The following is a 12,261-nucleotide window of genomic DNA, read 5'->3' as shown; positions in this document are numbered from 1 at the left end:
TAGTGGAGTTTCTGGTGCAATGCAATAGCATCGGTCTGTAGAAAAAAATCACATATTGATGAATATTTGTTATAAAGACACATTGTTAGCAACAATTGCATTGTATATATGTGTACTTTCGAAAAATATGTCCTCATTTTAAGCATGAAATGTTTAATTCTGTAAAAAACATTAAAACAAACATTATTCGTCCCTTCAGGAACAAAAGGTGAACACCTGAACAACATTTTGTTATGATTATTTCATCAATACTATATTGAATATTTATTTTAATACATGATCAAAACAATCATCTAAACGGCGCTTTCTTGTACTAGACTCTGAAATTCAAGATGTGCCATTAAACAGTAGAAATAATTTAATGTATGCATTTTCATGAACTTCAGAGGCCGTTCATTGTTTCGATTTAAGGGTCATTTCAAAATGCAATTATATAAAAAACATATATTATTGAAAATGTTTTACATACATGAGTTGTTGTTTTCCGTTCCTCTGTGTTTCTAGAGCCATAGTCTTGTTGGACTTGACATCCATTCGGCCTTTGCTAGAGGTAATGCCACGATACGAAATAAAAGATTCCCTTAAACATTTCATTTGAGTTTTATTTTATAAACATTAGAATTATACTTGTGCAAGCTGACACTGCACTGCACATCGCCAAAGAGGTCAGGTTAAAAAATGTCACTTGTTTCTTTGGATTTCCTTATACGTGTGCTATTCCCGCCGATAAGTTGTTCTGCAACCTAAAAACAGAAACATAAAACATTAAACAGCGGATTGGTTTTAAAAGATGTTGTTCATGTTTCATTTTGGTGGTACATGCAACGATCAATATGTTATTAAACCTGATTATGGTTACTATTTAACATTCTACAGCATGTTTGTAATATACTGTAAAAAAGTATTACCATTCTCTCAAACAGCTTATAGGTAGCCGGAGGGTTGACGCTTTATACATGATGAATCACAAGCCGGATGTCCACGGCAAACCACACACATTAGGTCCACAAATAAGCACTTTGTGTTGGTACACTGTAAATGTTGACTGTCTACAACACCCATGCCCTTTTTGAATTAAAATTTAACTTTGATGCATGTTTTTTTCCCACTTTCCTTTTGTATTTACTTCTTCGGTCAAAACCTTGTTCTGTCGGCTATTTATTATAGTATAGGATTGAAACATGTCATCGGGTTGCACACATGTTTTGATGATTCCCATGCAGTGGACATAAGCTTCCGGTCCGAAATATTTCATGCCATGTGTTCCCCTCTGCTGAGCATCCTAACTTTGCCATCTCTTTTCGTGGACTGATTTTGCGATTGACCAATTGATATGTTCTTCCGGTGTTTAATGCGTGACACGACTGTATAGATTTTTTTTCCAAACGCCAGAGGAACTGATGTTTTAAACTTGTCGGCAAATACAACATGATCATCCTGTGATGTTTTCTCTTCAGTTCTCTACAACTGTTTGAGTCAACCTTACTTTTATCTTTCGACTTAAGTACGCCTGGTAATTCCTGAGGTACCCCATGACACACGGAGCACCAACGATTCTTGAATGGTGACCGTGACATTTGATCATTGCTTCATCAACAGATATGTATTGATGCACGTTGTATTAAGTCATGCTCCTTTCCCATACAACTTTCATAACAGGGGTCACTGTGGTTCCAATGTAACCTTGATGCGACCTTGTGATATTTGTCCTGTTGGTTTATTGTCTATTGCAGTGGTTTTCATGGCAACTGTGACAGCTATTTTTTAATGGATGTTCTGTTGATATATTGATATATTTGCAGTCACTATTGGTTTCCATGATAACTTTATAGCGATCACGTAATAGATGTCAGGTTGGATTTATAAGAAAGTTATAGCATATATTTCAACAGTATTAAAAGGAAGCGTAACTAGTGTTAAATGACCTTCAAAGGCAACGTCGCCTTTGAAATGGGTTGTGTTATGTTGATTACGTATTATGTTTATACAGGAAATACCGTTGCGTAGTTTTGCATACTTCTAGATTCAAGAACGCTACCAAAGTGGACTTAAGTGACTGATTTAGTAACATGAAATGTCTACCTTATCGAAGTTAACACACAGTCCATAAAACAAATATCACAGTAATACCACTGCGCAGTTTTGCTCATTTCTTCAATTTAACAGTGATACCACAGCGTACAGCGTTTGGTTGTCCGGTTAGCGCAGTGGTTAGCGCACTCGCTTCTCACCTAGGCGACCCGGGTTCGATTCCCGGCTTGGGCGCATGTGAGTTTGGTTTGTGGTCACCAAGCCGGACAAGTGGGTTTCCTCCGGGTTCTCCGGTTTCCCCCACAACACAAGACCACACTCTCGCGTAATATCGTGCCAACGAGAGTGATTAATATAATGTTGTAATAACTTGTTTCACAATCGTTGTAAAATAAATATGTTTAAACTAAACCACAGCGTACTTCTGATACAAGAGGAAAAGCTTAAGCTTGCTGTTTTATTAAAGCAAATTTACAAAAGCCAGAGGCGAATAATGTTGAATGGCGATTTTTATAGAAATACCGTTGCTTATTTTTGCATGGTTATTATATTTGAAAGAAATACCGCAGTGTAGTAACTGTTTCTAAGACAAAGTACCATAGCGTATTAATGCTGTTTAAAAAATTCACAATCCTTCTTATTTCAATGAAAAACGTACCACAAATTTGTGGAAAATGTGCATTTTGCGGCTGTGGAACTGGACGTACCTACTTTTTCGGTACGTTTCAGTCGTCTACAGTATTCCTACAGTAAAACAGTAGCGGTAACCAGCACCCTTGAAAAATTGGTCTGCATTAGGCGGCTACGGTAGCGCGTCGATGTAATGTAGCGGTATTCGAAAGGATATAAGGACATAGAGTATAGGTTGTCGTGTCCGGGCTGTAACTTTCTCTTGTATGGACATATTTTAAAATAACTTGCCACATGACTGTGTTCTTCATACCAAGACAATGTGTCGCGTGCAAGAAGTGTGTCCCTACCTCCAAGGTTAAGATCACACTTAGTGTTTATTCACAATGGCATGCTGCATATTAGGACACAAAAGTAAAAGTTTGACACAACTGGAAAATCGAGGTAATATCTCAGATGTTGACATAGCGAGTTTGGACTGTATATGAAGCAATATAGTATTTATAGCATTAAGAAAGTCACATGATCATATATCGTAGTGAAATTGTGCATGCTTAATCTAGACTTTACTTTACTGTTTTTTTACAGGTTCTATCAAACTGTTAAATTAATCAAAAAAGTTTAGAGAAGTCATTTGGATTTATATGTGTTTCGATAAGTTTACCTCTCAGTTTATAAGTTGTATAAAAACAAATGTATTAAAGTGGTTGTTCATTTTAGACTAACCTGTGAGTGAGAGATACACACATGTGGCAACAGAGCTCATCATGGTCCTCACAGAACAGTTCAAGCTTCTTGTCACCATGTTTGTCACATGCCTCTATGGGGCTGAGTCCTGCATACCCCACCCACTTGCTCACATCTTGTCTTCCAAGCACTAAATGTGTCCTAAACAGTTTGTTGTGTAGATTCACACAGTTGTTGCAGTAATATTTCTTGCATTCATCACAGAAGAACTGTGCCTCATTATTTAATCCATCATCTTTACATGGAGAGCAGGCAAAGTCATGAATCAAATCAGAAGTTTGATAAAAAGAGGAACCAAAGTTTGAAGCCATATTATTTTAATTAATTGCACTCAACTTGCTGAAGAAGACTACTACACAAATGAGCTCTTTATAAAGATGTCATGGGAGTTTGCTGTAAAGTTCATAACACTGATTAGGTAAAGAATCCAAAGTCTAAAATAGCAATAAAATGTATTTGATAATCAGTTTAGGTCATTAAGTCATATCATACTTATACAGTCCTATATTCAGTCCTTCTCAATCAGTGTCTCATGATATGATTATCTTTGAAGAAGAGGGGGTATATTGCTTTGCACATGGCGACTGGTCTGTCGGTAGACCAAAGCTTGTCCGAGTGATAACTCGAAAATTCCTGGACGTACGATCATCAAACTTGACACTTGGACTGTTGTTGGCTTTTCACATGAAACTTGGTACACATGTTGCCAGAGGCAATACTTACATGTATTGCATTGACACTTCATGGCTCTCAGGTATTCTTGTGTATTCTATGCATGGTTTTTCTACCAATGTATACTGACATTATATTTTCACTTGAATAAATAAAGTGGGCAAACAAATAATAAAATTTTAAATTTAGCTGATACCACAAAAAAGGGGAACAACGATATTAAGCAGCTCCTAGAATAGAGCTTTCAGGAACTCATACCAAAGCTGGAGCAACTTAGGGGGTGCTGGTCAAATATTTAGTTCAATAAACTTTGAATCTAAATAAATACACATGACATTCATCCGTCATTAGATAAAACTTTATGCACTTGAACTAGATATACATGTAACATTTACCAATATCCAACCATATCTTTACACATGTCCAACGTTTTCAAGGTCATCTGTAAAAATCTTTTTATCTGTTCATTTCCAAAAAGTGAGAAATGATTTATCTCAAAAATAAATTGCATATTGTTCTTAAGACTGAATTTTGCCAATTTAGATATTGGGTATATGAGTCATTATATATTTTGGCAACAATTTGATAAAATTAAAATTGAAAAATAAACATCATCTTTTCATAGCAACCATTAATAAATATGAAAAGTGAATTGTTTTTCACTATTTAAATCATAAGATATATGGATTTTAATTATAAGGATCCTTATATTTATCCAAATGAACTTCACTTTTTGAAAACATACAATTTATAGCACCAACTTGTTAAAAATGATAAAAATTGCGGGTTATTTTGTACAAAAATAAATAAAAATCATGAATAGGGACACCCTAGCATGTCAGAATCACTATTTGTAATTCAAAATATTGTATACAAACAACTTACATCAATACCATTTTGTCCCTGTTACTGTAGGGACACTTGTGTTACACGAAAGACAATTATATGTTATAGGAGTGACATTTCAAGGCAATATTTTTATCTTTAACTGTTTTTATTAAACATATGATTAAGAACTAATACTCTCGAAACTAGGAATGTATTTAATACTAAGACTACTTAAACTTTACTAGGTAACAAACACATTTTAACATTGTAAGGTAATAAAAGTGTGAACACGTTACATGATGGACGGTTATTGTTACAGTAAAGACACTAAAGTTAACATGTAACATGTTGACATTATTGTCTAACTCATTGTATTAAAATAACGGAAATAATTACATAATGATGAATAGAAATTTAAACACTAAAACCCTTTAACTAAACTGATATGCGAATGCGTTTACATTATAAGCAAATCTCAGTTTCAGTAGTGACAAATAAATTGACAAAAGTGAATATTTACACTTTATGGGCACCGTCTCCTACACAATTTGTCATTCATGTCTAATTTTATGAAACTAAAAATAACAAATGACTGCATAATGATAAATGGAATATAACAGTTTAAAGATCTTGGTTTATTGTTTTTCGAATGAGTTGTTAGCCTATCTGAGTTACAGTAGTGACAAAGAAATCGACAAGCTGGTAATTAACACATAACTGACAACTTGGCCAGTTTTTCAACTTCCGCTTTTTAAACATTTAGGAACGTAATCTCCTCACACCGACGAAAGTACGGGAAGTTTACGTATGTTCATTTTTAGCAGAAGTTGAAAAACTGGCCACACTTTTCACATATATATCGAACAGTATCATAAATTTTATAATAACTGAGTTTGAAATGTTTCAGCCCATGAATGTATCCCTTAACACTGTCGATTGGTGTAATGGCACGGCTCCATAGTTACCCATACATCCAAACCAAATTGTTTCATTTATTTTAAAGTAAATGCCTTTGACATGCTTTGGACAGGAATGATTCCCATAACACTGTCGATTGTATACCAATCTTGATCTTATTTACTCTTGGTCAAGTGATAATGTTCGCCTTTTTACTCCCAGTTTGTTTCATACAGCTAACACGAATTTTTGTTCCTTGAGCGTCCACTAAAATACATTGATAAGGTATTTTATTGTAAAGACTCATTACATATTTTCCTATGCACATCATAGGGTTGCTGATGTCAAAAGGTTCAATTGTATCATTGTCACACTATGTCTTGGTAGTCTCATGGATACCATCTTTCGGAGGTAACTCATTTGGAACATTATCGAGACAATCTCATTGGAAACAGTGTTGTTGGCGTTTTCAATTGGAGCACTTTGACTGATTACTTTTATAGGATAAGTCTCATTTTTGCATTCTTTCAGAGCTCTCTTTTTGTATTTCTATTTGAACTGTCTCATTTGTGCTTTCTATCATATCTGTTTCTTCTGTGTTCAGGACCGTCTCATTAGTGCTTTTCAACGATCCAGTCTCATTTGTGCTTTCTATTGTATCTGTTTCTTCTATGTTCAGGACCGTCTCATTTGTGCTTTTCAACGATCCAGTCTCATTTGTGCTTTCTTTTATAATAGTATCACTCGTGCCATCTAGTTTCGTTTCGTCTATCTTTATAGTATCATGTGTTTGTTTGTCCGGAACAGTTCCATTGATGTTTTTTACGGAACAATCTACTTTGTTCTTTCTATTGGAGATTGTATTTATGCTCTCTATCGAAACAGTTTCATTCAGGGTTTCCAGTATTACTGTCTCAATGATGCCATCTATTGGAACAGTGACATCTGTTACTTCTATTTGAACAGTTGCATTGTCACAATCTGGTGTAATATAAGGATTGGACGACTCTTCTTGACCAATTGATACATTTATTGTATCATAATTGTTTCAGTGCTATGTTTTGATGTGAACAATTAATGTTTCTGTCAATGGCATATCCACCATCCGTATCCTTGTGAACATACATTGTTACGCATTTGTCATTTTGATCTAGCTTCATATCATAATGATCGAAATTTCTACATCTTCATTTTTGATTCCCTTTTCACAAACATCAACATTGAGTTCAGACTCATTCAAATGTAGTTGCTTTGAATGACATTCAAACCCGTTTTTGCCATTGTAGCGTGCGTGGCCAAAGACGCAACAGATCCCTTCAGGTAAATGCATGCTCAACCCTGAAGGAGTCGACTGGTCTTATAATGCAGTATATTCTCCATCCACACGGAGACCTGAATATGCCAATTTGCATACAACCAACCAAGTACACCAACATACTATATTATACTTACTTCCGCCTACATAGAACGTTACATTACTTCTGCCTCCGAAAAGACTCGTCTCGAGTATTGGCCTGGGAAATTCGTGGGTAAGGCAACTCCGGTCCGGTAGTTATCTTCATCCCACCGCTGCCACCAATTGTATCATGCGAGGCCAACAAAGCAATAGACGCAACAGATCCCTTCAGAGAAAAGCATGCTCAACCCTGAAGGGGTCGACTGGTCTTTTTATACAGCTCTTCTTATGTTCAATCCCGTCAATCAAAACCATACCATCCAGGTATTTGATTTAATTTCTAACAAGTTCAGCTATTATTTGTACTCTTATTTCTTCTACGTTATCGGTTTCACCAAATGCAAGAACACTTCTGCAGGATGGAAGGCAATTTCCGTCCGTATCAACTATACATGGGCATAGTTTTGTGACAACATATGTAATGCGTTGTATAATATAAGGGTCTTAGTACTCGTGTTGATGGACGTTTTATTTCAATACAATATACTCTAGCTGAATAAAAAAAATACCATTTGATGGTGATAAATAAAATGAAGCATATGTAGTCATTAATGTTTAAACTCATGTAACATGTGTTCCCTCATGTAACAGTAAAACACAAAACAGCATTTCCAGCTTGAACATGGCTAACATGTTGAGGATTTCTAATAAAGATATACTATTATAATGTATAGGATACAACTAAATAATTAAAAGTTAAATTTTCCATGTTATCACATTTACAATTATCAAAATAGTCGTTGAAAATATTTCCTTTAACAAAAGTTGGTCTCTCCTGTAACACATTTTCCATAAATTATCATGTGCAATGACAAAATGTATATTATAATTAAAAACTGTTTTCCCGACAAGATGACATTTAAACCGTTTAGCATTTAACTTTAAAATCATAATCACATTGTTTAAAGCTACTTATATGACATACTATTGAGGTTTTGTCTCTACTGTCACAAAAACGGTCTCTCGTGTAACATAATAATTAGATCTACGAAACAAGAAACCGAAATGTTAGCATTTTCATCTTACAATGAGTTATTATTTTATACATTGATGTTCTGACTATATTATGTGATAATTTATTACACTATTAATGAATACAACTATATTTTCGTAATTTTTATGTATTGAGTGTCTCTCTTGTAACACTTTGCATCTCTACTGTAACAAAAATGCCCGTTACATGAGTGAATGTTACATGAGTGAATTATTCGCTTGTTTTTATCAAAATAAAATTAATACCTTCTACCTACGATATAAGCAACACATATTCTTTGAATCTTCATTACATACAGATGTAATATCACATAAACTATACTCATACTCAAATCAATGGAAGAAATATACAGTGTTACATTAGAGACAGACATACAAATTACGCATCTACTCAACGTCCTTTAAGATATCAATTACTCCACTGTACTTCTAAAATGATCGGCCATTTGTCAAATAATGTTTTGGGAAAGATGACTCCTCAAATGGAGGTTGATAAACCACTTAAGTCATGAACGGATCAGTTATTATTTTGAACAAATCTCTTGTTGTTACATGAGAGACTTAAACGTTGGGTACAGATTTTGGAAATATTTGTTTTGATGAAAGGATTGAATAATTGTATCTTTTTATGCATTAGTATTTCAGTCAAACATAGAATAAAGTTGGCAGGGTAATTTTGTTTACATAACTCTTGGCAGTTAAAAATTACATAACCATAAATACACAAAATATGACCTGGAGACAGTCAAATTGTGTCATGTTTACATGTTCTAACATGTAAAAATTATGTTTCTATCTGTTTAATATATCAAATGATCTGCTTCCAATGTGCAACACACCATAAAGTTTCATATAAAATCAAATGTTAAAGCTTAATAAGAAGAGTGCTTGAACGCAACCCGTGGGACAGCAAATGTTGCCAAAATATATAATGACTCATATAGTCACACTGGTGTTCTTATATATGGTCACTATCTGCCGCAGTATGTGCATAAATAGCTAGCATAGACTGAACATTCAACGGTCAAGGCATTCTTGCCTACAGCTCTTGTATAACAAAAAATCAATCCCTTATAGCATATAGTTTTATTTAGCAGGTTCTTTTATGAATGGGAATGAGATATAGATCCTCAAGGAATACTAACATGACTTACATATTGACTTGATAAATGGTTTAATTTTGTTTTGTGGTTTCAGGCACAGTCATTGATGCCATTGGCCATCTGCGTGTGGAAGAGGGAATGTTAGAGGATGGAGATGACCTTTTACAAGAAGCCCTTGACCTTTCTGAGGTCATACGCAGTCTACCTGCACAGACCAAGGTCTTGTACCACATAGGAAACCTCAGGTAAGCAGTATTGTTATGGAGATGACCTTTTTCAAGAAGCCCTTGACCTTTCTGAGGTCATACAGTCTTCCTGCACAGACAAATGTCTTGTACCACATAGGAAACCTCAGGTAAGCAGTGTTGTTATGGAAATGACCTTTTACAAGAAGCCCTTGACCTTTCTGAGGTCATACGCAGTTTTCCTGCATCCACCAAGGTCTTGTACCTCATAGGAAACCTTAGGTAAGCAGTGTTGTTATGGAGATGACCGTTTACAGGAAGGGTTTGACCTTTCTGAGGTCATAACCAGTCTTCCTGCATAGACAAAGGTCTTGTACCACATAGGAAACCTCAGATAAGCAGTGTTGTCATGGAGATGACCTTTTACAGGAAGGGTTTGACCTTTCTGAGGCCATATCCAGTCTTCCTGCAAAGACCAAAGTCTTGTTCCACAAAGGAAACCTAAGGTAAGCAGTTTAGTTATGGAGGTGACCTTTTACAAGAAGCCCTTGACCTTTACAAGGTCATATGCATTCTTCCTGCACAGGCATAGGATTTTTTAACCCATAGGGAATTTCAGGGTAGTAGTATTGTGATAAAGGTGGCATTTTACAAGTAGCTCTTGACGCCTCGGAGGTCATATGCAGTCTTCTTGCACAGATGAAGGTCTAGTTCTACATAGGAAACTTCAGGTAAGCAGTTTAGTTATGGAGGTGGCCTTTTTAAAAGCTGTTGACCTTTCCGAGGCCATTACCAGTCTTCCTGCACAGACCAAAATCTTGTACCACATAGGAAACCTCAGGTAAGCTGTTTAGTTATGGAGGTGGCCTTTTAAAAAAGCCCTTGCCCTTTGCAAGGTCATACATGGTCTTCCTGCACAGACCATGGTCTTGTACCAAATTGGACATTTTGGGTAAGCAGTGTTGTTATGGTGATGTTGGAAGCTATTGACCTTGCTTTAAAGGTCACAAACAATCTCCTTGCAGAGGTCAAGGTATTGTATAACATAAGAAATCCCATACTGGCAATGTTGTTATGACAGAATATGATCTTTAAGAAGAAGCCAGTGACTTTAATGCAAACAATTAATGCAGTTATTTTTTAGATTGTCTTCTTCATTTTCAATACTTCATTATAAATAGAATTAAGTGAGCAATTGCTTTTAAAATGACAACTGGAGAGGAAATGCATAAAAACGGATGGTACTGAATGGCATGCAACCCAAATCCTCTTCTTTCTTCTTTGCAGGAGGAAGCAGTTTGATTTTCTCATGGCAGAAACGAACCTACGCAAGTGCCTGTTGCTACGGCAACGCTGGTATGGCCGCTCCCATCCCCTGGTGGCAGACGTCCTCTTCTTTCTCGGCAAACTCATGTCAGATGAGAACAATGATAAAGGGTGAGAGAGTTTATATTCTGTGTTTTTTTTGGTGTTTAACAGTTAAGAGCTGTGAGTTTCATCTTCTTGATTTTATTTTTTCATTTGTTTGAGATTTTCTTTTGAAAAGATTTAATGGCCGATTTGAATATTCCTTTTCACAATTTATTTGGGTGAAATGACTTTTTGCAGTACAAGTTTGATAGGAAAAGTTTAAAGTAATTACATCGTTAACAGGTATTTTTATTTTACAAATTTTACAAATACCATCTTTCGGCCTTACAGTTCTTTTGTTGTTGCTACAGGTATGACAGATCTTCCGCAGGAAATGCGTTTCGACGATGCCTTGAGGTACGAGAAGCACATCTTGATAAAGATGACCTACTTGTTGCAGAAGTCCTCCTGGAACTTGGTAAGGAGGCTTTAACTTAAGTTGTTTTGATGTAGTGTGTGTTGTTTTGTTTCAAAAGAAAAAAAGTTGAGGTTATAATTTTTTTATTTTATTATCATAACTTCAATTACAACAGTTCACATTTGTTAAACCTTGGCAATTAATGAAATTTGTTTTAATATATTCGCATGAAACTTAATATGCATGTTGCCAGTGCCATACAATGAAGTACACATGTGTAACAAGCTCCATAACTAGAGTTATATACCTGGGCCAACAAGCATGGTTAACCTGGGTGTTTTTATTTTTCAATGAGATGGTATTGATGTTAAGATGGCATTGGGGTCACCGTTGGTTTTGTTGAAAGTCGAAAACCGTATTTTGACCAAATCTATAAAAAATTCTTGATGGGAATTGACTTCATCAGTTAATAAAAAAATCATATTATGTGCTGTTATAAAATCCCACATTCATTTATGTTTTTTCTTGCTTAAAATTTTATAGCGTTATAGTTCAAGCCTGCCTTTTAGTCACTACTATTAATTTTTGTTCATATTCAATTGAAATTTGTTGAATATTTTATTTTATCTCTTATTCAGGAAAACTGTTGAAGTTTGAAACCAGCTACTCTGGAAGAGTCGAGTGTCAGAGCGTATTGTCACGAGCCCTTGATATTCGTATTGCCAAGTTAGGTGTGTATAGTGTTGTTTTATTAGCTCATTTGTTTGTTTTTAAAAATTAAATATTTGTTGTGTTGTCATAACCTTGGTGTTGTTGTTGGTGTTGTGCACATCATTTTGCAAAACCTTAATCATATCTTAAAAAACATTCGAAATATTCATATGAAACTTTGTACACCATAGACAATACAGTCTTGTTAAACAAGGCACATAACCCAAGCTTTTATTGTTA

At 35.2% G+C, this 12,261-nt stretch overlaps 1 protein-coding gene across 3 annotated transcripts in view; it reads left to right on the top strand.

Annotated features, from left to right (window-relative positions):
* LOC128217035 (TPR repeat-containing protein DDB_G0287407-like) overlaps positions 1–12,261 on the top strand; it is a 68,221-nt gene that overhangs the window by 44,284 nt on the left and 11,676 nt on the right. For all 3 annotated transcript variants that reach the window (XM_052923850.1, XM_052923851.1, XM_052923848.1), the window contains exons 15-18: positions 9,452–9,602; positions 10,830–10,979; positions 11,264–11,370; positions 11,949–12,041. In XM_052923850.1, the coding sequence (XP_052779810.1) occupies positions 9,452–9,602; positions 10,830–10,979; positions 11,264–11,370; positions 11,949–12,041 (501 nt within the window). The remainder of the gene's footprint in view (positions 1–9,451; positions 9,603–10,829; positions 10,980–11,263; positions 11,371–11,948; positions 12,042–12,261) is intronic.

The sequence above is a fragment of the Mya arenaria genome, chromosome 14 (assembly GCF_026914265.1).
Source record: "Mya arenaria isolate MELC-2E11 chromosome 14, ASM2691426v1".
NCBI lineage: Eukaryota > Metazoa > Mollusca > Bivalvia > Myida > Myidae > Mya > Mya arenaria.
This window is presented reverse-complemented; position numbering and strand designations above follow the sequence as displayed.